This window comes from Cervus canadensis, chromosome 21 (genome assembly GCF_019320065.1).
Source record: "Cervus canadensis isolate Bull #8, Minnesota chromosome 21, ASM1932006v1, whole genome shotgun sequence".
NCBI classification, from domain to species: domain Eukaryota; kingdom Metazoa; phylum Chordata; class Mammalia; order Artiodactyla; family Cervidae; genus Cervus; species Cervus canadensis.
This window is the reverse complement of record NC_057406.1, coordinates 53,482,066-53,505,060: the sequence shown is the minus strand read 5'-3', so window position 1 is coordinate 53,505,060 and position 22,995 is coordinate 53,482,066. Positions and strand designations below refer to the sequence as shown.

Below are 22,995 nucleotides of genomic sequence, written 5' to 3'. Positions count from 1 at the left end.
GGCACAGGTTGAATGTGACATGCTGGGGACCCGGCCTTGGGTCATTAACCAAAGCTTTTCTGACTTATAAACAACCCTAACACAAGTACTTATCTGGCTTCGGGGCAGAGCAATTAAGAACAACCCATTATAGAATCAGATGAAGAGTGCTGTCTGATTAAAAACCAAATGAACAGCTAAACATCCTGGCAGGAATGGAAAGGATGGAAAACTTAACAAAGCATTCATGGAATTATTTTCAGATACTCAACAAATGTTACTGCATATATCATGGGGGTTTAGAAGAGTAGCAGTTAGTCCTTAAGAAAAAGTGACATCCTTGGTAAATTTAAGAGGGTAGGAAGACATTTATTAATAGAATTAAAAAGTTGGGTGTATAAAGACAAGATTCAATTGTTGGGAAAATTTATCCCCCCACTGCACCAGACAAGACAGACCCCGCTTATCCTCTCAGCTTCCTGCTGTTGTCTTTCCTACAGACACAGCTCAGAACAGCCTCCTGGACAAAGGAGTCAACCAACTCAAACAGATTCTTCCTGTTTCCTAAGAATCTTGAGTTTTCTTTGACCCTAAACATTACTTTCTTAAGAAGGAAGGTCTTTCTAATGAGTAAATTTCAAGATACCAGAACATAAATAAGTTTATCTTTTAGTTCACATCCACTTGTGAATCACATTTGGTATATGGACAAGAGACTTCACTAGAGTCCGTATTGTTGGCACCTCTCCCGTGGCATAAGGCTCCTTGATGGAGGATGTTCAGCCAAGTCTCCCAATGTGTAAAAAAAACCTCTCCATCAATTATGTGGTTAGTGTTTTTTGAGAGAGAGAACAATTCAAAGGCTGTTTGAAGACGTGGTCCTCATCTCTTCTGCTTTCCACTGCATTGGACGTATCGCCTGTTCTCTTTACATAACCATCTGGCCCCTCCTACTCGTTGTATTTGGAGAGTTTCAGCCTGGGGATGATGTTCATGGACTGCAGCTCCTGGAACAGCAGCTTGCAGGCGTACGGGATGCGCAGTGAGGACACGTGGCAGGACGACTTGCAGAAGTGGCACCTGAAACCCAAGTCAGCTGCGTTAGAGGGGCAGCACCCAGGGGCGGAGGCAGCGTGGAGGGGGAGACGCGCCCTGCGCCCCACCACGGCCACCCTACCGAGCGCGCACGTCCTAGTCCTCAGCGTTCATTCACACTGTCAAACCTGTACGTACGCGCGTCAAAGTGTGAGTCACTCAGTGGTGTCCGGCTCTCTGCGACCCCATGGACTGTGGCCCGCCAGGCTCCTCGATCCATGAAAATCTCTGGGCAAGAATACTGGAGTGGGTTGCCATTTCCTTCTCCAAATATGTATGTATACACCCCCGGAATAAAAAGAAGCATCCAAGGCAGGAAAAGAAAAAAAAAAAACCAAGTACCACTCCCCCAGTTTTAAAAGCACATACTTTTAATCAATTGCATCCACACTTCTAGACCCTTCTCTTTAAAATGCAAAATATCTGCCTATATACTTGTTTTGAATGAGGCCCAGAAATCTGAACCATCTGAAAGTTACTCAGATTTAGTCTTTGTTGTTGAAAGAATTTCAAAACAATTTAGTCCCTATCCCCGTAGCTGAAAAGCTACTGCTGCTCTATATAATTCTAGACAAGATGCTCAATTTGCTCTCTGTCACTGAAATGCTTCAAGTGTGATGGGCAAGAGAAGACTTTCATATAGGAAGGTGGTGTCCAGTCAAATGCTACTTATTTTTCCAGGGCTCTTCAAGCACAGATATTTCCCTTAGTCCTGGAGGCCACTGCACTCACAATGCACTGATTCCTGTGTGTGTTCATGTGTTCCCACTTTATCTTCACAACAGCACCCGCTCTGAGGCAACACGTCTGCTCTTTCAATTAGTTTTCTTTTCTCTTTCTTCAGGAAAAGCCAGTGAACTGAACCTAGATCTTAATCAATGGCTACAATGGAAGAAGGGTCCCAGGGGAGAAACTGAATTATTCTCTTAGGTTTCAGACCAAAATAGGACCTCACCCTGTACCTCAAGGGTCTGGGGTACCTGGGACAACAGATTTCCAGTACATATCCTGAAACTTAACAGGTAGAAAACTGGATCTTCCCAGGTAACAGGGTGCAAAATGAATGTAGGAGAGACAGCAACCATGGCTTAGAAGTCAGTGCTGACGGGGGGCTGGAGGGAGATTCCTTAGTGATCGGCAGACCAGAGAAATAAGACAACATGAGTTAAACATGAAGAGGTGCGTGTCATTTCACTGAGTAATCACAAAAGTGGCACAAGAATGTTCATGGTCAAACTGGTTATAACAGCATAAAGCTAGAACTCACATGTTCAATAAATTACCGGTTCTATGATTACAGGACATTTATGCAGAAGAACCCTGTGCAGCCAGACCCAGATTAATGAAATGTAAAGGTGTCCAGGACATAGCGTGGAGTGAAAAAGCAGTCTACTTAACAGCATGATTACATGGGGGGTTCTCAGACGGGTTTCAGTAAATGTATGAAGTTTCCAAAATCATCTGTAACAAGATTTTCTGGTGTATATAATTTTATTTTTATGCTACTATCAGAATCTCAAAGGGGTTCATGATTTAAAATAAAAAAGGGTACAGAACTATCTGGAGAAGGAAATGGCAACCCACACTCCAGCATTCTTGCCTAGAGAATCCCATGGACAGAGAAGCCTGGTGGGCTACAGTCCATGAGTCGGACACGACTTAGCAACTAAACCACAGAACTATTGGCAAACAGAAATGTCCCCAAAGGGTCACTAAAATGTTGACAGTGGTCATCTGTGGGTGGCAGGAATTTGTATTGTCACAAACGTGACAATTTGTATTTTTTCTATATATATGTATTTTTTAAAACTGAATATTACAAAAATATTCAGGGATCATTTTTGCCATCAGTAAAATAAAGCTTCATTAATTTTAGAAAAGCAAAGCATTAAGGTTGAGAATTTGAACGAGATGGTGGGTGACTATGCAGATATGAACTTTCCAAGGAGAGGTGGAGGGAAAAATGACAAGTCACGATGGACCCATGCCTGGGTCCCCACCAGAGGACCTGAAGAGACCTTAACAAGCACTGTGGAGATCTGATTCCATCAACACTAATAACAGAACATTATGGATGACTTTTTCCTAAAAGATTACCTGAAGACCTCATTAATGCATTACATTTTATGAATTATGTTTTTAAATGTGCCTGGGTTGATCTAATTTATTCGGAAATCATGTTCATGCTTTAATTAAACTGGAGAAATGGATTTAACTGGGGGAATGTCTTGCTGATTCTCCTGACCAGTACAGTACCTGACCAGTACATTACCCTGTGACTTTAATCCAAGCTCAGCTGTTTAAAGTTTCCATATGTGCTGATTCATAATCCAAAATCTCCACTAATCTTCTCTATTATTAAATATTTCTCATCATTTAAGATGTTCCAATGCACATATATACATGCATAAATATATACAGATAAAACATGCACATATATAGATAAAACACACATAAATAAAAATATACAATGTTTTACCCTATTTCTGAAAGAGTTCCAAAGGAAGAGACTTGACCCAAACAACAAGAAAAGAAACTGATTTTTTAAGGTGAAGGCAGTGGAAGGAGGTTGTGGCTTCACATGAGGAATGACTGTCCAGTAGAATATCCTCTACGAGCTAATTATCTGAATAGGGATTTTCTTTTCTCGGCAGTTTTCCTCTCTTTTGTGACTTACGCCCTCCTGTCTTCTGCAGAACAACAGTCTTGCTGTAAACATCCCCATAGCAATGCCTTACTAATGTGCAAATCACTGACAAAAGGCCAGTTTCAAGGTTCTGAACCGCTCTAATTACTCAGCCTCCATTGTGCTGTTCATTAAAGAGCGACTTCCTCCAACAAATGCCCCGTGCCCCCTCCCACACAACCCAGCGTGCCTCATCAGGTAAGGACCGGAAAACGACAGCATCGTTAGGCCCCTCTGCTAGGCAGCAGCACGAGGAGGGTGCAGACTCCCAGAGTGGGTGACGATTTTATTTTTTTCTGTTGGGAACAAGGGTATACGCAGGCCACTCAGAATCAGACCTACGGCATATCCAGGTCTGTTTAATTACAGTAAAGACCCTTAAACTGTATAACCTGAGTTAGTCCTCTTTCAAGGGATTTCAAATACAATACACATTGAACATATGAGCTTCAAAATCAGGCACTGCCATCAAACGATCTCTAAATGAGACAGAATTGAAGCACCAGAGGTGAGAATTTAACAGAAGAACGAGGAGATCAGCCACGGCTTACAAGTTTCCCCGAGTATTTAGCGGAAGACAGGGGAAGGTTTTCAAAGGGTGTGAATGAAGCTCATCTACTGTTTCCGTTCTTTTTTGCTCTCTCTCTTCCCTGTCACACACACACTCTCTCTCTTCTTTGAGTGGGAGGCACAGGAGGGAATGTGGGGAGAATGGAGAAGAAAAGGAAACTCTCTGAAGTCTCATGATCCCTGTTCTTAATAAAATGATTCCCCTGCACCATCTTTTCAAAATAAATTACTTTGAGATCCTTGTGCCAGAGGATGGCTGTCTACGAACCAGGAAGTAGGCCTTCTCCAGACAGAACATCTGCTGATACCTTGATCTTGAACTTCCCTGTCTCCATATATATGAGAAATACGTGTTTGTAGGTTAAGCTTAAAAAAAAAAATCCTTGCACCAAATTAGAAGACTTAAGCATAGTGCAACTAGTTCCAGGCATCTCGCTATTACACATTTGTTGGTGTGCTACACAGCCAGAACAATAAAAAGCAAACTCAATATGCATTTCAAAAGACAAACAGACATCTCAGAATTGAAACACCCCCTCCCATGTCACTGATAAAAGCAACGCCCAGGCTTATGCTTAGAAGACTGTCACCTCCTCTCTGCCATCGTAGGAAAGGAACAAAGTGCAAACAGCCACCTCTTGTGTTGGTTTTTTAATATGAAACGATCTTTTCACAGACAAGAAGAAACAGACGACTCCTTCTCAAATAATTTACACCAAAAAAAAAAAAAATCATAAAATAATTGGCTAAAGGGTTTTGTCGTGTAACTAGCAAGGTATATACACTGTGTTCAAAGAAGTTCACTCATTCCAACTCTTGATTTGCTTTCATTCATCAAGAAACTGGCAGCGACAGACGGCAAAAAGTTGGGGCTCTCTCTGGAAGGAGGCTCTGAAGGGGGACTCAGTGGGGAAAGGGGCTCTGCGCGGGTGGGTGAGGGAGCTGAGGCTATTTCCTGTCCCACAGCATCTGCCTTATACCTTGCTAGACCTCATCTCTGGCAGAAGTGTGAGTAAACACCAGGGAACTGCTGGCCCTCCTGCCTGCAGGGGTATTTCAGGGCTCTGGATCACGACTAACCCAAGGAGAGCAGCTGCTCCGCAGTGGTAGAGCAGAACCAGTACAAGGAGGAAAACGAGCACAAACAAAAAATACGGAGTATCACGTTTTAACTGGCCTGTGTACCGAACTCAACACAGAAATCACAAACTTTATGAATTATGCAATTTACCTATGGATAACCCTAAGCAATTATATTTTATTTAGCATCAAAAAGGTCCCAGGCTGGAGAAGCAGAGGTAAAGAAGGCAGAGTGGAGATAGAATGAGCCAGAAGACAAGGGGAGCTGACAAGCTCCCGGGAGCAGCCATTCATCTGTCTTACTCACCACTGTAACTCTGGGGCCTAGAACAGTGTCTGGCATGTGGCTGATTCTTACTCAATGTTTGTTGACTGAAAAACTGAGACAGACGTGGTCTCTGACTTCGAGGAATTCACAGGCCAAGTGTAAAGCAGAGAGGGTACAGACAAGGTCCCGGCTCTGTCACCAATTTGCTCTAAGAGCTGGGGCAACATACCTGGTTCTTCGGGTTTGAGGTTAAACCAGGGCATTTGACACGGTCTTCTATTGAAGGATACTAGTTAAAATATGCTGTAATTCTGAATCTGCTAGTATTTACAGGTGAATAGCGTTATAAAAGGTACTTGAGATAACATTAAAAAGAAGACAAAGTCACCTTGGGAGTTTAAACTCTAGTGGTCGTAGAGAGCAGAATATTAGGCAGACAAACTAAGCACGTACATACAGAATCCTGAATTCCGGAATGCCTGGATGGGGAAGGCTGGAGAATATGTGGGAAAGATGCAGGGTGAAACACTAGCTGTGATTTAAGAGGCGAGGGACGTGGTGTGAGAGACATGTGGTATCCACTTACCAGCCGGAGTACCCCAGAAGTCCGCACTGCCCACAGACATCAACCTCAAAGGCGTCACTTGAAATCATTAGTCTCTCTAGTAAAAGCATACTGGCTCCATAACCGATTAAACAGTCACGTTCCATTTCTCCAAGACGCAAACCACCATCGCGAGACCGACCTTCAGTGGGCTGCCTTTGGGAGAAATCAGACAAATGTGTTTGTACTAAACAAACAGAGGCGGCATCACACGCTGGCTGAGAGCGCAAGGCTTCAGAGCAGGGCTCACCTGGATTCAAACTGCTTCTAATTTTAAAAATTAATTTCCTATTGGTGTATAGTTGCTTGATAACATTGTTAGTTTCTGCCGTACAGCAAAGTGACTCAGCTATATATACATATATATATCCACTCTTTTTCGGATTTCCTTCCCAGTTAGGTCACCACAGATCACTGAATAGAGATCCTTGTGCGATACAGTAGGTTCTCAAATAAGCCCATCTGTACCATTTTTCTTGATTCCACATGTAAGTGATATTGTATGATATTTGTCAAACTGCTTGTAGACAGTGACCAAAAGCATGCTACTCAGCCTCAGTCTCATTTGTAAAAACACATGTAAGACAATCTATCCCGAAGAGCCTTCAGTAAGAAGAGACGTAACCCAAGTGGCTGCTAATATTATTATTAGATGGAAACAATAATTACACAATCTTCTGTGATATAACAATAAGTTAACATATAATCACATAAAACAGCAGTGCTAGCATTACCATCACCATCACTATCATCATTATCAGCACAGTATAGTTCTCAAATCAGGGGAGAAAGCCTTTTGAGTATTTTCAAAGATGTCTCAGTTCTCTGTTATTTAAAAATAGAAAAACTAAGCAGAACACGCTATGGAAGAAACCTGGGTCCCTAATAGTCATTGCCAGGGCTCCAGAGAGGAGCTTTACTGTTAAGATATAAATTAAACATGGAAAGAAGCAGACAGAGTTTTCTATAAAATTTGGAATAGATCAGGAATCCCCTGGAAGGATGGAGTTCCTGAGCCAGATGGGAGGTTCCCCAGAGACTGGGAAGGTTCTGTGTGTCCTACTCAGGCCGTTCCTTCTTGTATGAGAACTGGCCCCCTACTGGCCCCTAAATGGACTCCCTGTGGTTTACGTATCTGCTGGGCTAGAGAATACTTTAAAAGGTTAGGGACCCAAGCCCCAACTGGTGCAGGATAAACGACTTTGTTAGGAGACTACTGGCAAGACCTTCCATGGGTTTGCTTACCTACGAACTGATTTTCAATTGGTGGCTATTTTCTCACGTTAATCAGACATGTGATTTTTGTCGATGCCCAACACCCTAAATTTTGACATCTGCCTACTGCTACATCTGAGAAATGCAATGTAGACTTGACTACATTATAAATGGCTTTTGTCTTACCTGGTAAGGACAGCTCTTGGTCCCCGGGCCCGGGCATGCATCTTATCAAGCACCATGTGTTTCAGTTTCTGATAGTACACAGGGCCAAAATAGATGTATGCTTCCAAGGGCTCACTGCAAGAAAGGTCAGAGTTTTAGGTTAAGAACTAAGTTTGGACTAACAAGAGACAGCCTTTTTTAGGACTCATCACTGGCAGGTCCTAATCTGTTTTTGAATGAGTTTATGACTGAATGAATGGGCAAGAGAGTGACTTTCAGACTGCAGTGAACAAAATGCTACAACTGAAAATATAAAAGTACCACAGATGCAATAAAAGATATACTGTTCAATTAAGAAATAAAAATTTATGAACACTGTGTGCATGTATCTTTTCAAATTAGTGGTTTTGGTTTTTTTGGATATACAACCAGGAATGGAATTCCTGAGTCATATGGTAGTTTTTATTTTTTGCTTTTTCAGACATCTCCATACTGTTTGTATAGTGGCTGCACCAATTTACATCCCCACCAACAGTGTACAACGGCTCCCTTTTCTCCACATCCTCACCAACATTTATTATTTTTGTTCTTTTTGATGACAGCCATTCTGACAGGTGTGAGGTGGTAGCTCATTATGGTTTTGATCTGCATTTCCCTGATAACTAGCAATGCTGAATATCTTTTCATGTGCCTGTTGGCCATCTGCATGTCCTCTTTGGAGAAAGTCTATTCAGTTCTTCTATCCAGTTTTTAATCAGGTTTTTGTTTTTTTTAATGTTGAGCCATATGAGCTGTTTTTATATATTGGATATTAACCCTGTCCACGTATCAGTCTTAACATTTGCAAATATCTTCTCCCATTCATTAGATTATCTTTTTGTTTTATTGATGTTTCTTTTGCTGTGCAAAAACTTTTCAGTTTAATTAGGTCCCATTTGCTTATTTTTGCTTTTGTATCCTTTGCTTTAGGAGATGGATTTAAAAAAACATTGCTGCAACTTATGTCAAAGAGTATTCTGCCTATGTTTTTCTCTTGAAGTTTTATAGTATCTGGTCCTGCATTTAAGTCTTTCATCCATTTTAAGTTTGTTTTGTGTATGGTGTTAGAGTTTGTTCTAATTTCATTCTTTTACATGTAGCTGTCCAGTATTCCCAGCACCACTTATTGAAAAGACTGTCTTTTCTCCACCGTATATTCTTGCCTCCCTTGTCACAGATTAATTAACCGCAGTGTGTGGGCTTAAGTCTGGGATTCCCTCTTGTCCCACTGACCTGTGTGTTTTTACGCCAGCACCGTACTGTTTGATTACTATAGCTTTGTAGTGCAGTCTGAAGTTAGGGAGAGTGATTCCTCCAGGTCTACTCTTCTTTCTCAAGATTGTTTTGGCTCTTTGGGGTCTTCGGTGTTTCCGAACAAAACTTTTAAATTATTTACAGTCACCAAGGTATGGAAGCAATCTGAGTGTCCATCAACAGATGAGTGGGTAAAGAAGATGTGGTATATCTATAAGACGGAACGCTACTCAGGCATAAAGAAGAATGACATTTTGCCATTTGCAGCAACACAGGTGAACTTGCAGGGCCTGATGCTAAGTGAAAAAGCCAGAGAAAGTCTAATACCATATGATATCACTTATATGTAGAAATCTAAAAATTGTAGCAAATTAGTAAATAAAACAAAAAAGAACCAGACTCATAGATATAAAGAACAAACTACTGGTTACCAGTGGGGAGAGCAGAGAGAGAAGGGCAATATAGGGGTAGGAGAAAAAGGGTTATTATGGGATTATATGAAACCATGTGTGAAACTTTTGAAAATCATAAAGCACTGTAAAATTAAAAGAGTCATTCAATTAAAAAGAATAGTGAAAAAAATGTAAACAGGTTGTGAAAGAGTGTGTACAGGACAGCCCTTCTTTCACGGTTGCCCCCCTTGTCAAGTCACCCTCCTTTCCTGCCTGGACCACTGCAGACAATCCTCTGATCTATCTTTCTGCTTCTACAACAGATTCCATTACAATCTCTCAACAATCTATTCTTTACACAGTAAGCCAGAGCGATTCCTTCTAAAACAGAGCTCACAGCAGGTCATTCTTCTGCTCTCGATTCCCAGTGGTTCCCCATTACATTCAGAATCTGTTATCACCCAAACTGTGTATCATAGCCACAAGGAAAAACACAAGCTGCTTCCTGTCCACCTGACTCATTTTCTATTCCCTCTCCCCACCACACAACTCTACTTCAGCAACACTGGGCCTTTGCACTCACTGTCCCCTCTGCCTGAAACACTCTTTCACCAGGTATTCATGTGGCTCTGTCAAATATGCCACCTCTTCAGAGAGATGCACCCTGATGGGGTCCTCCTCGCACCCCAGCATCACAGTGCCAGCCCACTGTCTCAGCTCTCACCTAGGTAATATTTTCTTTAGAGTATCTGTCACTGTTTGGTATTACAACATACATTTGTTATTTCTCTGATTACCGCCTCTCTTCCCCAGGAGAAGTAAACTCTGCAGGATAAGCACGTCGTCTCCTTGCCACTGCAGTCCCTGCCCTGACTGCCTGGCACACAGCTGGTACTTGGCCAACATCTGCCACAGAGCTGACTCATGGGCCTTTAGAAAAGGTGGGCTAAAAGTTTCAAAAGAGAGTGAATATTTAAATGCTTTGACAGTAGAAAGCTTTTTTCTTCAGTTTGGAGCAAGAGCAGCCAGAATGATGCCTTTAAAAACATTTTCAACTACCCCAGAACTTCTTCCTCAAAAGAAAGGAAGCATCTAGTATGTGCCATGTAACTCATGACTTAATCCATAACACAGTCTAGGAAGGGAGAGACTGTCTCCCCTATGTTTAAGATGAAGAAATAGGCACAGAGGGCTAAATAAGAGCTGGTGAGTAGTACAGTGATTCAAATCCAGGGCTTTCCCTACTAAGTAACTTTTGGGCCACAGCCTGATGGAAGAGTGGAAAGAGCAAAGAAAGCAACAGACACGGCAGACAGGACACAAAAAGCACCTGCCCTTGCTTGCACGGTACACATCTTACAATGCTTTCAGCATCACCAGCAAAGACGTTTGCATCTATCAAGCCATTCTGCAGGCTTAAGTACAGCCAGATTTTTGGAAGACAGTACAGGGTGTCAGGAGACACTATTCTCATCCTCGGCCTGTCACAAAGTAACTGCATGACCTCTCCATCTCAGTTTTCTTAGTTGTACAAGGGGGTCAGACTGACCCCCTTTCTTTCCAGCTTTTAATAATAAATGATTCTATTTCTCCATTGTATGGCTCTTCATGGTAGAATTTCTAGAATTCTGTCACCTAATGCCATTCTATCATTAATTGAATAAATCCATATGCACTTTTCCCGCTTAACTATGCTCAGAAATGTGACAAGAGATGAAAGCTGGTGGGTGAATATGTTTGTAAGTCCTGTATGGAACTTTCAACTAACATGCTAAAACAATGTTTCTCAAACTTTGCCACTGAGATGAATGGCTTGGCTGGGGGCACTGGAGAAGGTGGTGTAGACAGAGTCTACAGTTTTGTTCACAGGAAGCGGAGCACAACCCATTCAAATCTTCCAGTAAAATTATGTTCAGAAGGTCCGCCAAACTGAGTCACCAGTTCTACACACCTTCTGGTCAACTACTGCATTATTTCTGAATGAGGAGCAAAGAGTAAAACGATCAGTTGAGCAATGACAACTTTTCTTTTGAAATGGACCTTAGCTATTTCACTGAATCATTTTTGAAATGAACCATCACTTTTCCTGTAATGTGATTTTCTATAATATCTCAACCATGATACACCTAAAGAAATTTACATTATTACAGTCTGGGTAGATCATTTGAGAAAGTCATCTATATCTTTTAATGTCTAGTAACAAATCTCAATGGTCAGACGCAGAAGTCAGGGACCATGTCTATTCTGTTCACTGTTATATACTTAGGTGTTTAACACGCTGTTGGTGAATGAATGTGCAAACGTTAGGCCTCAGGCTATCTGTCAGAGCACAAAATACCTGAAATTCATCACAGAAGTATAGAGAAAGGCCAACAGTTAAGAGACTTTGTTATTATACACAATTGATGTGTTCTTTAAAAAAGTTGTGTAGTGATCCTACTTCAGTAAATAAGAGCTTTTCTACTTTTTAAATGAAAACCTCCTCAGCAAAACAGCATTCCTGAATTTATCAGGTTTCTAATTTTAAAAAGTTTTTTTATTTATTTGTTTATGTTGTTGGCTGTGCTGGATCCGAGCTGCTCTGCAGGCGTTCCTCGCGTTGCAGCAAGCAGGTGGGGGCGACTCTTCCCCGCAGTGGGCAGGCTTCTTTTCTTGGAGAGCACGGGCTCGAGGTGCACAGGCTTCAGTAACTGGGGCGCGTGGGCTCGGTAGCTGCCGCTTCCAGGACCTAGAGCACAGGCTCAACAGTTGTGGCATGCGGGCTTAGTTGCTCTGAGGCATGTGGGATCTTCCCTGATCAGCGATCAAATCTGTGTCTCTTGCACTGGCAGGCGAATTCTTTACCACTGAGCCACCCGGGAAGCCCTAGTTTTCTAAATTCGGACTTTTCTTCTCTCCCCTTCCCCAGTTTAACTGAGATATAATTCACATACAACATCAGGAACAGCATGCAGAGTGCTGATGTGAGACACACATGTTGCAAAGTCATGACCACCAGAGCTTAGCTGCCACATCCACCACCAACCTGGATTTTATTGTTTCAGATTTCTTAAAAAAGTCCCGCTGTATATTTTAAGGACTTTTATGTCTTACCACACTTTTACTTTAATGAAATCATACTTTTCCTTTAAGATGTCTGAACACACACTCACCCTGTGATGCCAGATGTGACGTAGTCTTTCCCTAAGTAGTTATAACCGTGGCGGACGAGGTCCTCACACACATCCTTCACTTTACTGCCTCCAAAAGCGGTGCCGTAGTGGAATCTGCCGTCTAACACACCGGCCTTGCCTGCCAACAGCTCGATTAGCTTTCCCACCTGCGTGATGCGAACAGATTTGAGTGAGCACCTTCCTGTGGTGCAGGAATTCTGTTGGTTTATTTAGCTCTGGCCTTACTTCCCCCAAAGATTATGAGACTATTACTCTTAATAAGAGTGACAAATTAAGAGCAGCAAATATTTATCCTCTCTTACTGTGACCTCAGTTTATGCCTCCAAAACCCCAATGGGATAGATACTATTATCTCCCTCTGTTTGTATACGAGGAAACTGAAGAACAAGGGGTTAAGCCACTTTGAAGTCCCAAAGCTGGTCAGTAGTGGAGCCAGGCTGACGAATGACAACCACAGAGAGGGAGATGCATTAGGTTTGATGTGACGGAGTCTTTTGCTGGGGGGTAACTTCATCACTCAGAAGACTGCCATTGAAGAACAGCCCAGGCCTCACCGCCTCCCCTCGGTAGATCAGTCCACCTGGTCAGGAACCTATTTTTGCTCAAAGGGCCCTTTCTGAAAATCAGTTTCGGGGTCCCATCTCCTCCAACTGCCTTGCCCTCTTTCCTAAAAGCAGCGTCTCTAAAAACGAGACTGACCGTCATTCGCGATGGGAAGCCATGGGGGTTCATGATGATGTCCGGACAGATGCCAGAGTCACAGAAAGGCATGTCTTCCTGAGGGACGATCAAGCCGCAGACACCTGGGGGAGAGATTTCAGGCTTCATACAGCCAGTCGGCAGGAAGGAAGAGCACAGAACTGAACCGGAATCTCCTCACTGCCATCTCTACCTCTGCTGCTCTCAAACCTTCTCTGTGGTCTCTATCAGGAGTTAACAAAAGCAACTTCCAACCGCCCTGCTAGACAAACGGTTTGAAACGACTGTCCTGGCGGGAAGGCCCCGCAGCCTGCGGGCTGGCCTGCTGGCCCAGCACACAGCGAGCCAGCGGCTGCCGGCCCAGCCTCTCCAGCCGCGGAGAGCGGACAGCAGTCCTGGCCCGTCAGGAGCCCCGACGCTGCGGGTCGGCAGCGGCCTCGCCCTGCGTCACCCAGCTCGTGAGTGCTATCCGCCGTACCCAGGTCCCAGGAATGCGAGCTCTCTGACCACCAGACACAGAGGGCTGACTGAGCGAGGGGTGTGTTTAAATTGTGGTTTTAAAACCTGGGACAAGGAGTACTTGTGCGTGGCCGATGTGCTGACAGGTTTACCCACTGGCTGCTGAGCCCCCAGCTTGGGGGGCTCATTTCCCCCCCGGCTCCCCTGGCTTCCCCTAAGCTGCCCTAAGGAACTGTAATTCCTATACTTGACAGCCCATCAGAAAAGGGACCTCAGATTGAAGTCGTGAAGTTGAACAAGAAAATTAAATGCCAAATTATTCTTGGAAGAAAAGGCTAGAGTTGGACGTGAAATTCTAAGCATGAAAACAAAACCAAACCCCACCAACTCTCTGCACTCTACTGATAGTTTCTTAAATTGGTTGTACTTTATTACTCCCTAAATATTATTCTAACCTGTAGAGTTAAAAATCTAACCTATAAAATCTTACCAGTTAAGTAATTTTAAATTCCTCTGACTTCTTTGTTGATAGGAGGAATACAAGAGTACAATTTAGATTGCTAACCACAATCTACAAAATTCAGAATTAGAAAACTAGTGTACAATGGCACTGGAGCAAGAAAAAATGCTTTAATATTTCAAAATATGAAATTTATTTTCCTTTGTATATGAAGCTATCAACCATCTGCCTCTATTAAAAAGAAACTGTCCTCAAAGAAACGTTTCTTTCCTCAGTTTGGTTTCTACATAATTACTCAAGCTATTTCAAAAGAGATTTTTTTTGTGTGTGACATGTTATAAACACCAAGACCTGAAGTCTAAAGGAAAAGAGCACCATTTATCTATCTGACATCCGTTATCAATACTCAGATTTCCAGTCACTGCCAACAATAATGGTAATTAGGTTTATGAAGCTGAATTCTAGAGCATGTAGGTACTTTACTTGGCTTTTTGGCTGAAACTGTATTGTTTATCATAAAGAACATATGCTTTCCTACATCAAGCATAGAAATAGTCAGTTCACTTGACTGCAAATTCAGCTACAATGTGTTAGAATTTAAATCAAGCAGAGTCTGTGACTCTCTTTTCTTCTCTCCAAAAATCCATCTTGTCTACACTGAAATTATCCGACAAAACACTGGGGCTACTGGGAAATCTACTCTGAAAGAGATCAAATTGTAAATCTAGGTGCAACCGACAACAACATTGTTTAGCAGTGAACAGAATGTTAAAAACAGCAATTCCTGCAGAGGCCAGTCCCAGGATGTGCTTGGGTGAGAATGTCACTTTGGCTGGTGAGGAGGTGAAGGGCTCAGCTACATCCCTTAAAAACAAAACCGAAGAAAAGCTTCAGCACCCCCTTCCGCAGCAGTTCACAGGGGGATGCCAGCGTCGGCTCTAGGGGAAGCTGCCCGTTTGCCTGGTAGGAGAAGGTGGGAGTGAGGAGCAGGAGGTGCAGGAATCCCCCGGCGGAAGCTGGACACACTCAGACTGGGGGAGGGTAAAGAAAGACATGATTTGCATTCTGTATTCCCAGTCTTAGGGGACATGTTTCATCAAGCAAATTTAACTTCATTTTGGGATTAAAACGAAAGCAGTGCTCCCTCCCCTGAAATCTGAATATCCAACAACTCTGCTTGAGATCTGATTAATATTTGGTAGAGAGCTTCCTTTCTTGGGAAGTTATTTTCTTACCAGCCCTTTTCTGACATTGCAATTTAAAAACGTATTGGTTATGTAAGTCACTTACAGATTTTTATTTTTTTATTTTTTCATTCCGTAATAGGAACTGCTGGGGCCACATCTGAATCAAGGGCACCTGTAAGCCAAAAATTAAATCTTCGCTAACTTAAAATTACTTTAGGCTCTGAAAACCCTTTTATATGCCAAGATGGTTCCCATAGCAGACAGGCCTGTGTTGTTTGTTTTGTGTGAAAGTGAATGATAAAAGATCCATGAAATCGACACAGAAAGCCAGAACAGCAGAAAGAACGGAGGCCTCTCCATCACTGCGGCTTCTACCCTCTGCTGACTCGCGGAACAATGCGCGCTACACACCCAACTGCAGATCCAACACAGCTGTGCATTTCATTAGATGAAGAGCACTAGTGACACAGTAAATAATTAACTTATTCTGGTCCGCTGGCTGTGCTTATGAGACCAGCCATAGCTGACAGATTTTAATACAAGTCAACACAAAGAAGCCGTAATGAGCTTAGGAGTTAAAACAAAATATTTAGACAGAATTTGATGATCTCGAATCTCAAATGAGACAGATGATTTTTTAAACTTTGTATTTTACTGAATTCATTAGGCGGTGGGGGAGAGAGTTCTCGATCTTAGAACCACACTTTTTTTTTTTTTTTTAAAGGTATTTCTGTTTCAGAATTATTCAAATCTTTAATCAAAGCAGGAAGGTTTTTTTCCCCCCCTCTTATTTTTCAAATGAAAAATTAAAACTTTGGCTTCTCCAGGAACAGAGGCATAAAAATCTCCTCCGATATTTAGAACTCTTTAAAGTTACTCTCCTTTAATGCTAGTTTAAAAATGTAAATGATATGCAGTACGCTTCAGTGTGTTAACACTCCCCTGGATCCTTGAAAAGAGGATGGACTACAAATAAACCATATCTAATGGAAGCTGTTGTGAAACAATTACTGATTCATACCTTAAATGCTTACGCAGCATTTCAGATTTTAAAATAAAATTTCATCCCCTGGCTCATGCTGGTGTCTCAACCCCATTGTTCACAACACAACTGCCTGGCAGTGAAATACAAATACACTAGTTTAACAGGCCTGGAACACTTAACACACTCACAGGGGCCAAGTGGGAATCAGACCACAGATGACACTACAGAACTTTTAACAGATGGAAACAGACAAGAGGGACAAACTGGAGCACAGAAAGTTAGAGCAGAAAGATTCTAGATACCCAGTCAATAAAATATGATTCCGTCACCATCCATCTTAATATCAAGTTGTAAAGGCGGAGAACTTAGGGAGTCCCAAGAAGCTGCAAGTCTGACTGCCAAGCCACATGGGAAGGGCAAGTCTGGGGACCTGCTGCCACGCTGCGTGTCACGGTCCAGACAGGGGAGGCTCTGACGCCAATTTGTTATTTCTATTTCTGTGCCTTGCAGAACAACACATAAATCATTTTAAGAATAGGTTTACCCAGCAAAATTCCAGTCAATCTGACAAATCACTCTTAGAAAGTATTTCTAATTATAAACAGCAACTCAGTTGTTCAAAAGTCATTTGTGGATTTAAAAAAAAAACAAAAAACTAGTCTTAATGTAATGGATCCATTTCAATCCAAACGGGGCGGAGAGGGGGGGGGTGCCGGGGGCGGGGGGAGAGAAGGTAAGAAAGTGAAGATATGGAAAAAAAAACTAAAGCATTATATTACCGTACAGAGACAGAAAATCAAGTAACAGCTGGCTAAAGACAAAAACTGTCATAACATCTTTAACTTGAGAGCTATTTTTGGGGTGACTTTAACATGCCGAGAACCAACTAGCAAAAGGTTTTTCTCTTTTGCTGACAGCCTGTCTCCCCTTAAGATCACATTCTGCTTCACTTCTTAATTTTTAAAAATTTTATGCAGCAAGTCTGCCTTCTAAGTATAAATACTTTAGAATTAAATTTACCACTTTCAGATTGCTACATACTTTTACTCTTTCTTTTCTGAGAAAAAAAGAGAGAATCATTTCCCTCACTTAACAGGTTGTGTGACAAGTGCTGTGATAGAGGTGGGAATATGAAGAGGTTCAAGGACTTGGGTCCACTTCAGAGCTGCCCTGAGCAGAGTAGCCCAACTGAATGCTGACCACGAAAACACCCGGACCAGTTCAGCGCACCACATTCTAATGCTCTAAGTGATGCAGAGCTGATCCTGCTGGAATAACACCGATCAGAGTCTACACTGCCAACTTTTACTCTCTGTGGGTACTGGTTAGACAAGGGTATTTATTCTGTCCAGTTTCATACTCTGAGCACTAAGAGAAGGTGAAATGATGCTGCCATGCTTCTCTATTGGTCACAGTGCTGGAAGAGGCTTGGTGTTCGGGGAAGGTGTGATCACTGCAAAGCCCAGTATTAATGAGGTTCAGACCTGGGGGTGGGGGGGGGGGGCGTGCCATCCATAAAAGGCTCATCATCCCTTGGATGCTGAGACCTGTGTAGGGCGGGGCATCAAGGAAGCAGGAGATCTTACTTTGTGCTATTCAACTGATATTGTTACCTGGGGGGTAAAGCACCACGTTCCAGGGAGCCTTGATTGTTTGGTCTTTGGAATGGGAATAATTAGCATCTATCTCATGAGGAAATTGTATTACAAAAACAGATGAGCTAATGTCTGAGAGGTATTTTCAGGTCCTCAGAGAAAGGCGGCAGCTAAACACAAGGAATTATTATTATATAAGAAACCTAATTACTCTCAGCAGGAAGCAAACTAGCAAGGCAAAGGAGACCAACTTAATGAATGGATGGAAGGGGCAGATGCAGTGGCACTAACTGTGGCTTAAGAGGCTGAAAGGCAGCTCCCTCCACTGGGCCGTGCAGATCATTTCACGCGATCAGGACGGTGTCTCGTAATAACTTAGGACTTCACAGGACCTGGGCTGCGGATTTCCAGGGCAGAGTAGCTTACTGCTGATGAATATGGTGCTAAATGGGGCCGAAGAAGCAGCAGGAATGCTTTCAAGTTCGAACTGTTCGTGTTCAATAAGAAGTGTTTCTACTTTGAACAAACTCATCTCGATAAGCCTTTACATATTCAGAAATGTAAATCTCTAAGTCGAAATGGGAAGGCTAACACAGGTGGTTGGTTACTCCTTTCTTCCTTTCCCCCTTTCCAGTTATTGAATTAACCTTCTTTTATTCTCCACACCACCACCTTAAATAATCCCGAGGGGGAGGGGAGGAGGAAAAAAAAAAAAAACTGTTGAATCATATTAGCTTTGTTCTGTTGTTGAATCGCTTCCAGATCTATCACATCACTTGCCATATCCCGGTTGACATAATTTTAATTTGGCTCTTCCTTACATGTTAACAGATAAATAATGCATAAGAAAACTTGATTAGCTTTCTTATTAAAACATCACTCTCAATGAGAGGAGGCGCTAGAAGACAATACAGTTTTTACACGGCTTTCCCATGAGCAGTTGAATGGTTTGATGTGATAAATTTGCATAGTCTGAAGCACACAAAGGGCTGATTAATTGAAACCCTTACAATGCTTCTGGAAGCAGCTATTGTAAAACAATAACCATAGGAACTTTACAAAATACACATGGCTGAATGTGTCGAGAGCTTAATAAAATGTGTTGAGGCTACACTATTTGGAAACAGAATTGGAGATTTTTATTCTGGGCCATAAAACACTAAAAACCCTAATTTCAAAGCTTTACTTGGATATTTACTGAAAGGTCAGAGGGTTACTGGCTAGCTACCAAAGACCAAAATTTGTTCTTCAAAAAGCAAACTAAATAAAATCTTCCTGAGGTGTCTATGTGGACAAAAATCACCTTGATTTCAAAGGTTAAAGAGTCGCCAGGATTTCTTTTTGGAAGGAAACTCTGAAGGACTGGTGTCGTATACCTTATCTTGGGGCTCACGCTGTTAACTCCATCAGCCCCCTTCTCCCCTCCCACTGGAGTCTTTCATTCAAAAGGATCAAGCAAAGTAGGGAGCCAAAGACATCCAGACTTTGAAGCTTCAGACTAGCAGAGAGGATTTTAGACGGTTTCAAGTGTTACACGAGTACAAGGTATTATTATTATTACTCTAAGTCAAAGCCTTTTCATTCTCTCAATTTTAGAAAACATAAGATAGAAAACTGAAATAACAAGTGAAGGTCTGGAAAAAGCAAAGCTTTTGCCCAGCCTTGCTTAACAAACTTTTTCTCTTGGCTTTTTTGCCAACGCAAATTTAACATTTTCTTACTTTCCACTGCCTCTTCACGCTTACTGTATACGGTTCTTTAATGTGTTGGGAAATCAGGGAGACTTTCTTTTCTTCTAATAGACATTCAGTTAAAATCTAATAAATCAGTTTAGCAGGTTGCTGAGTAATTTTTATTAATGCCAAATGGAGGCAAGTGACCTTATCATGGAACTTCTGTTGAACAAGAGAGGGTCAAAGATGAATCTTCCAAACATTGCTATCCATAAATCTGTAATCCTTATGAACCAAAGATAGATAAGCTGAATCAGCCTGTGGAAAAAAACTGCATTTTGATAAGACTATATTTCTATTTTAAAACAAAGGCTGACTTCACTCCCCTTAAACTGGCTGTTTGAGGATTTAGGGGGTGATGCTGACGAGGGTATGCCATTATCTCAGATTTGCAGTTATTAAAAAGCTTCTGTTTGCCAGGACAAACACTCTTGCTCAAATACAGTTTTTCCTCTCCTTTGGAATACTGTTTGGTGTTGCTGCTGATTCTGTGATCTCCAGGACCTTTGTTGGAGGTGCTAATCCTTTTTCACATGAGAGACTGAGAAATGTTCTCTGAGAGAAGTGATATATTGCTTTTTTCCCCCTACATCAAAGGAGTCCACTGTTCCCTCCCTCATTGTGAATGGCAGCAAAAGTCAGAGGAAATCTGGAAATATAATAATTTGGTTTCCTGAGGACTGAAATGAAATTTAACTTGGGAATTCCTTGGGCTGACAGGTAATTTTTGTTAAAGGATTAAACAATAAAACAAGCAAACAAAAACCAAACTGAGCAGGAAATCTGCTCACCCTTCTAATAAATGCACTGACCATCACAGAAAGCAAGGCTCAAGATGCAAGTGTTTGCCCTTGATGAATCTTGTTCATATAGAACTTACGCCAAAGTTCAGGAGGCTTATACACATTATTTTGACTTTAATAAAAACTCTAGTTCCAAACACGACTCCGACCAGCACTCGATGTGAATGGCCTTCCTATCTCTGTGTGCTGTGCATAGTCGCTCAGCCACACCTGACTCTTTGTGACCCCATGGACTGAAGCCCGCCAGGTTCCTCTGTCCATGGGGATTCTCCAGGCAAGAATACTGGAGTGCGTTGCCATGCCCTCCTCCAGGGCATCTTCCCAACCCAGGGATCGAACCCAGGGCTCCCGCATTGCAGGCAGATTCTTTATCATCTGAGCCACCAGGAAGCCCCTTCTTGTCTTTAACTCTTATCTATAAATTGATCAAGGAAGAATGTGAAGGGAAAACACAAATAACATTCCAGATCCATGTCTGCTCTACTTTCCCCTGTAGAGCATCGTTATGCATCTACTGTGCAGGTCACAGCTTCACTATGAAGTACCCGGATGTTGAGAACACTTGGGGAAGGAGATCAAGACTTTGGGGTTCTAGTATTTTCCCACCACCACCAGAATTTAAAATTAAAGTAAGCTTTCCTTCCTTCACAAACAAACATACAAAAAATTCATAACTTTGCTGTACAGGTTATTACTAATTCATCTCACCTTCCCCAATAGTTAGCATATTACTAAAAGGATGAACTGTTCTAGAGATCTCTGACCAAGGTCCAGTTCCTTTGAGGGGGAGCTCATTCACTATGCATTTACTGATGAGACACACAATGAACCTCACAAAGACCCAGAGTATGATGCACTTCATTAAAAGTCTTTGAATTTCTCATTGGAAAACTCTATTGGAATTCCCTCATCTAAAAAGTGTGTTGCGTAGTTTAGGGGGAGAATAGATGCATGGGTGTGTATGGCCGAGTCCCTCTGCTGTCCTCCTGGCACTATCACAGCACTGTTAATCAGCTATACTCCCAAGATAAAGTGAAAAGTTTAAAAAATAAACAGAAAGAGTGCTGTGAGTGAATCCTGGCTGCTTCACGTTAATTCCCTCTTCCTTATGGAATCCTTTCTCTCTCCTCCACACCTGGCTCTCTCTGCTGGGTCCTCCTCTGTTGTCCAGGCCACAGGAAATGCTGCTGCTGACTGGGTCTGCCACATTTTAAACAGCTACTGATCAAACACTTTCACTTCTCCAGCGGGTCTTCTCTGTCCAATCAATTGCATTCAAGCTTTGCTTATCACAGAGCACTGATGTTGAACCCAGCTGGTCAGAACTGTCCCAGTTCACCCACTCACTGTGGCCTCTTCGACCTTCTTCTTGATCTAACACAGAGCTTGTAACTACCACTGTTTAGCTGTGTTTCGTTTAGCTACTAATTATCCCACCACCTTTGAAGGGATCAGGCTAGAGCAGGATAGACACTCATGTTCTGAGAAACTAAGTTTTCAAGGCTCCTTTAACTGTTAGGATATTTTCAGAGGCATTAGGTACAGAAATGCCATCTACACAGTGTGTGTATACAAAAAAGACTTCCTAATTCCTAATAACAACTTTGTCAAGGTAAACTTTTACCAAAAGACAAAAATCAGGCCATCTGCAGGGCCACATTTCTTTTTAAAACACCAAGACTAACAAATTTAATGCTCTAAATGGAGGGGGTGAGAGAGGTGGGCATAAAGATGACCTACGTCAAAACAAACTTTACATTTTCTCATAGAGAACACAAGTGTGTCAGCTTGTAGGAGATGCTACCAAAAAAAAACTTCCAAAACAATTCTACATTTCAAGAGTAAAAGCTAAGTTCAATAGTGCTCTTACACTGGTGTCCATCTAGACCAATACAGAAAGAAATCACTGTAGGAGACACCACATGAGACACATGATAAATGCCCTGAAAGCTCACAGCACTATGAAATTTTGGTCGGCTCATCTCATGACAGTTGCAACAGCATAACGGACGTTGTGGACTATTCTCCATCTCATCCACAGTTCCATTCTCTCGTGTCTCGTCCAGCTCCCCTCTGGGCCCCACGCTGAGGGCTGCGTGCCTTATAAGGCTCCACACAGATGCCACCAGCTGTGCCCACTGCACGTGAATATTCAAGTCAGCTCCCTCCAGCCCTGTCCAGGTTACCACCCTCAAGGAGCCTCCTTTTCTGGCTCTAACCACCACATCGAGCCAGACAAACCAGGAGAGTGGACACAGTGGGGGGACAAAGAGAGTGGACAAAGCAAATTAAAAATCTTCTTTGTCTTCTACATGCACTAACTCTTGACAGATTTGGAAATTTTAACCGAACACTGTCTTCTGGCCAGGCTACTGGGCCAATGAGTTTTATGATGAGTTGATTTTAGAAAGACAGGAATACCTGGTAACACAGGTCTGTGTCAGAAGTATATCTTAATATGGGGGACTGTCAGGCATTTCAGGAATGAGGTATGTGAGGATAGTATTTCCTTTGGACTGGTGGCAGAGGACTGTTACATAAAGCTGCTTATCCA

At 42.3% G+C, this 22,995-nt stretch overlaps 1 protein-coding gene across 1 annotated transcript in view; it reads right to left on the bottom strand.

Moving 5' to 3' along the window:
* Positions 1-323: 323 nt before the first annotated feature.
* The window catches only part of POLR3B (RNA polymerase III subunit B), a 109,878-nt gene continuing 87,206 nt past the window's right edge, over positions 324-22,995 (bottom strand). The window contains exons 24-28 of the mRNA XM_043439883.1: positions 13,220-13,323; positions 12,500-12,666; positions 7,684-7,797; positions 6,265-6,438; positions 324-1,059 (exon numbers count right to left, since the gene is read on the bottom strand). Of these exons, the coding sequence (XP_043295818.1) occupies positions 930-1,059; positions 6,265-6,438; positions 7,684-7,797; positions 12,500-12,666; positions 13,220-13,323 (689 nt within the window). The 3' untranslated portion in view covers positions 324-929. The remainder of the gene's footprint in view (positions 1,060-6,264; positions 6,439-7,683; positions 7,798-12,499; positions 12,667-13,219; positions 13,324-22,995) is intronic.